General features: G+C 36.8%; 1 protein-coding gene across 1 annotated transcript in view; it reads right to left on the bottom strand.

The window, feature by feature from the left end:
• Window positions 1-2,401, bottom strand: part of LOC134627898 (N-acetyllactosaminide alpha-1,3-galactosyltransferase-like) — an 8,143-nt gene extending 5,742 nt beyond the window's left edge. Inside the window, exon 1 of the mRNA XM_063474793.1 lies at window positions 2,328-2,401. Coding sequence (XP_063330863.1) covers window positions 2,328-2,401 — 74 coding nt within the window. The remainder of the gene's footprint in view (window positions 1-2,327) is intronic.
• Window positions 2,402-2,932: the final 531 nt, after the last annotated feature.

Genomic DNA, 2,932 nt, shown 5'->3' on the forward strand with positions numbered 1-2,932 from the left:
CGGCCGCATCCAGGGAGGTTGGCTACAGTCCCATGGATCTTAAATTTCTGAATTATATGTGCAACTGTAGTCACAGGAACATCTAGCTGCTTGGAGATGGTCTTATAGCCTTTACCTTTAACATGCTTGTCTATGATTTTCTTTTTAATCTCCTGAGACAACTCTTTTCTTTGCTTCCTCTGGTCCATGTTGAGTGTGGTACACACCATGTCCCAAGACAACACAGTGACGACCTGGAGCCCTATATATAGGCCGACTGATTACAAGATTGTTGACACCTGTGATGCTAATTATTAGACACACCACGAATTAACATGTCCCTTTGGTCACATTATTTTCAGTCTTTTCAAGGGGTACCCTCATTTTTGTCTAGGCCCGTACAATGAGTTTATTTTTTTTAAAGAATTAAATTGAAGCATAGTTAAAAAACAATGTTTGACTTTCATTGGTTAGCATTCATAGACTTTTTATTTGTTATTACTTTTGTCAGATTAAGGTTATTTCTGTGACCATTGTGAGTTTTTCTTTCATTGACCAAAGGGTACCAACAATTTTGTCCACGTGTGTACACCAAAGAGGTTGTTATGTTGATCATGTGCTTAAGGGATGGAAATATTAGGACGACAAGATTTTAATTTGTTTTAGACTTCTTAATAAATCCTTGTATACTTGTATGATTAACAACTGGAAAACAAGACAAACCCACTTAAGTGGAAATCCAGTGCTAGTCACTTCTATCTTAGCAATCATCTGTATTGAAATTTCTTTCATTGATGTACTGATCACATTGTTTTAGTAATAGTGCCTTTGTGCCCCCTGGTTTTGTCTGTTTCACACTTTATTGCACACAGTTAAACAGATGGTGGAGCCTGGTGATCTTATCTTGGAAAGTGGAGGAGCATTCAGCTTTAACTTTATTGCAGAAAGACTGACCCCAGAGTTGGGGAGAATTCCATGGGTGGAAAATTCTTTTGTGTGCTTATGTTTATTAAAGGGTGTTAGCGTACTGCTCATTGTATCTGCAGCTCATTGTATCTGGAGCCCTATTTAAAAACTGAAATAGATTTAACACGCTGCGTGAAGCTGGATTTAAATAATAAGTGATTAAAAATTAAAGTCTTTAAAACATTTTTAGGTGCCATCTTGTGCTGGTGTAGAAAGTAAGGTCACCGAGTTGGTTGGCTGCAGATAATAGACTTACTTTTTTTATGTCAAATAGCTAGTGACTGAACTAAAAACTCAGTGGAAATCAAGAGGACTAAAACTAAAAAGTAACTTAATAGGGCCACTTTATACTTCCCCTGGCTGCAAAACTGAGTTTTATGTTAAAAAACCGAGGACACACTGTCTGTCTCTTAAGCAGTCACTGGTTCTACGTTGTTTGGCTACCTGCAATGAAACGGGAAAATCCACCCGTAAGTTTAATGTTCAGGTTTGTACTTTCTAAATCAGGATTGTGAGGAGGACAGCCTGTATGAGTCACCAGACCAACAAGCTGGATTCTATTCTATTCTGGTACCGAATGTACAGAGTGGCACAATCAGCTGGCAAAGCAGATGTTTGCAAGATGTGATCAGCACTATTTTATTAGCTAATTAGATTTATAGTATTTTGTATCTAGTTCCATTTGTAGATTTTGTAGTTATAATCCTTCTGTAAGTAAGAGTTACAGTTAATGTTAAAATATGATTTAACATTGCAAGTAATGTGTTTAAATTAATAAAAGAGCATAAGTAATCATGGAATTTTGCAGTAGAGCCTTTTAATTAAACACCATCTAAGATAAAATTTTGAGTTAGAAATGAATAACCTGTGGTAAATCATAATGCACTTAAACACAGAGAGTAGTAGATGGTTGGATGTTGGATAATTTTGAAATAAAAAAATAAAATAAAAAAGTAGACTGTATATTTGCAATTAGCAGATCAAACACTTAATGTATATAATGTTCTTCTCTCCCCTTTCGCACAGTCAAGGAGCGTGTCAGGATACATTTCACTGCGTGTTGTACTTGTATAACTATGCATGTGACAAATAAAGAATCTTGAATCTTGAACAAAGCACCACTAATAATACAGTATTATACACATAAAAATGTAAATTAACATTTTGCATGGCAGAGATAATATTGTTAATTATAGGGTGAATTAAAGAGGTCCAAAATTTGATCCTTGTGGAATAACTTTAGTAATGGCTAGGTGACCTGACCTGAAACCTTCTTCCAGAAGGTTAGTTATATGAAGTCACTGGAATTCTAAAACATCATCATCTTCAAAAAAATAATACAAGGGGGGGAGACGTTATGATTACTAAAAAATTGCTCTTACCCAAAGTCAAGTGTGTCATCCAAATTAATCTTGTGTCTTGTTTCAGGTTCACTGGCCACTGACAGATTTGTCATCAACACAATGTACCTTAAATAACTGATATTGAAAAAAATGGCTATCACAAGATTGATAATAAGTTGTTACAAATAGATTGTTACATATTGGCTTATGTTGTTGTTAGGGCTGTCACGATTAGTCGACTAGTCACGATTATGTCGACTATCAAAATCGTCGACGACTAATTTAATAGTCGACGCGTTGTTTGAAGCTTTGTAAGATCCCAAAAGACGCAGAAATAAGAAGTAGGATTTAAGAGTGTAATAACGGACTGAAACAGAAGATGGCAGCACTGCATGTACAAGGATGCCAGCTGCCGTTAAACCCCGAAGAAGAAGAAGCAGTGTCCGGTATCGTAGCTGTGTCCAAATTCAGGAACTGCATCCTCCTGTGCCCGCATTTGTAGGCCGATTACATTACAGCGATACGACGAAGACCAAATTCGAAGACTCCGAAAAATGCAGCCGACAAATGCGGCCAACAAATGCGTCCTTCATTTCCCCAGATTTGAAGGATGGGTCGGGTGTATACTTCGTAGCCCAACCTAT

The sequence above is a fragment of the Pelmatolapia mariae genome, linkage group LG1, assembly GCF_036321145.2.
Source record: "Pelmatolapia mariae isolate MD_Pm_ZW linkage group LG1, Pm_UMD_F_2, whole genome shotgun sequence".
Lineage (NCBI taxonomy): Eukaryota > Metazoa > Chordata > Actinopteri > Cichliformes > Cichlidae > Pelmatolapia > Pelmatolapia mariae.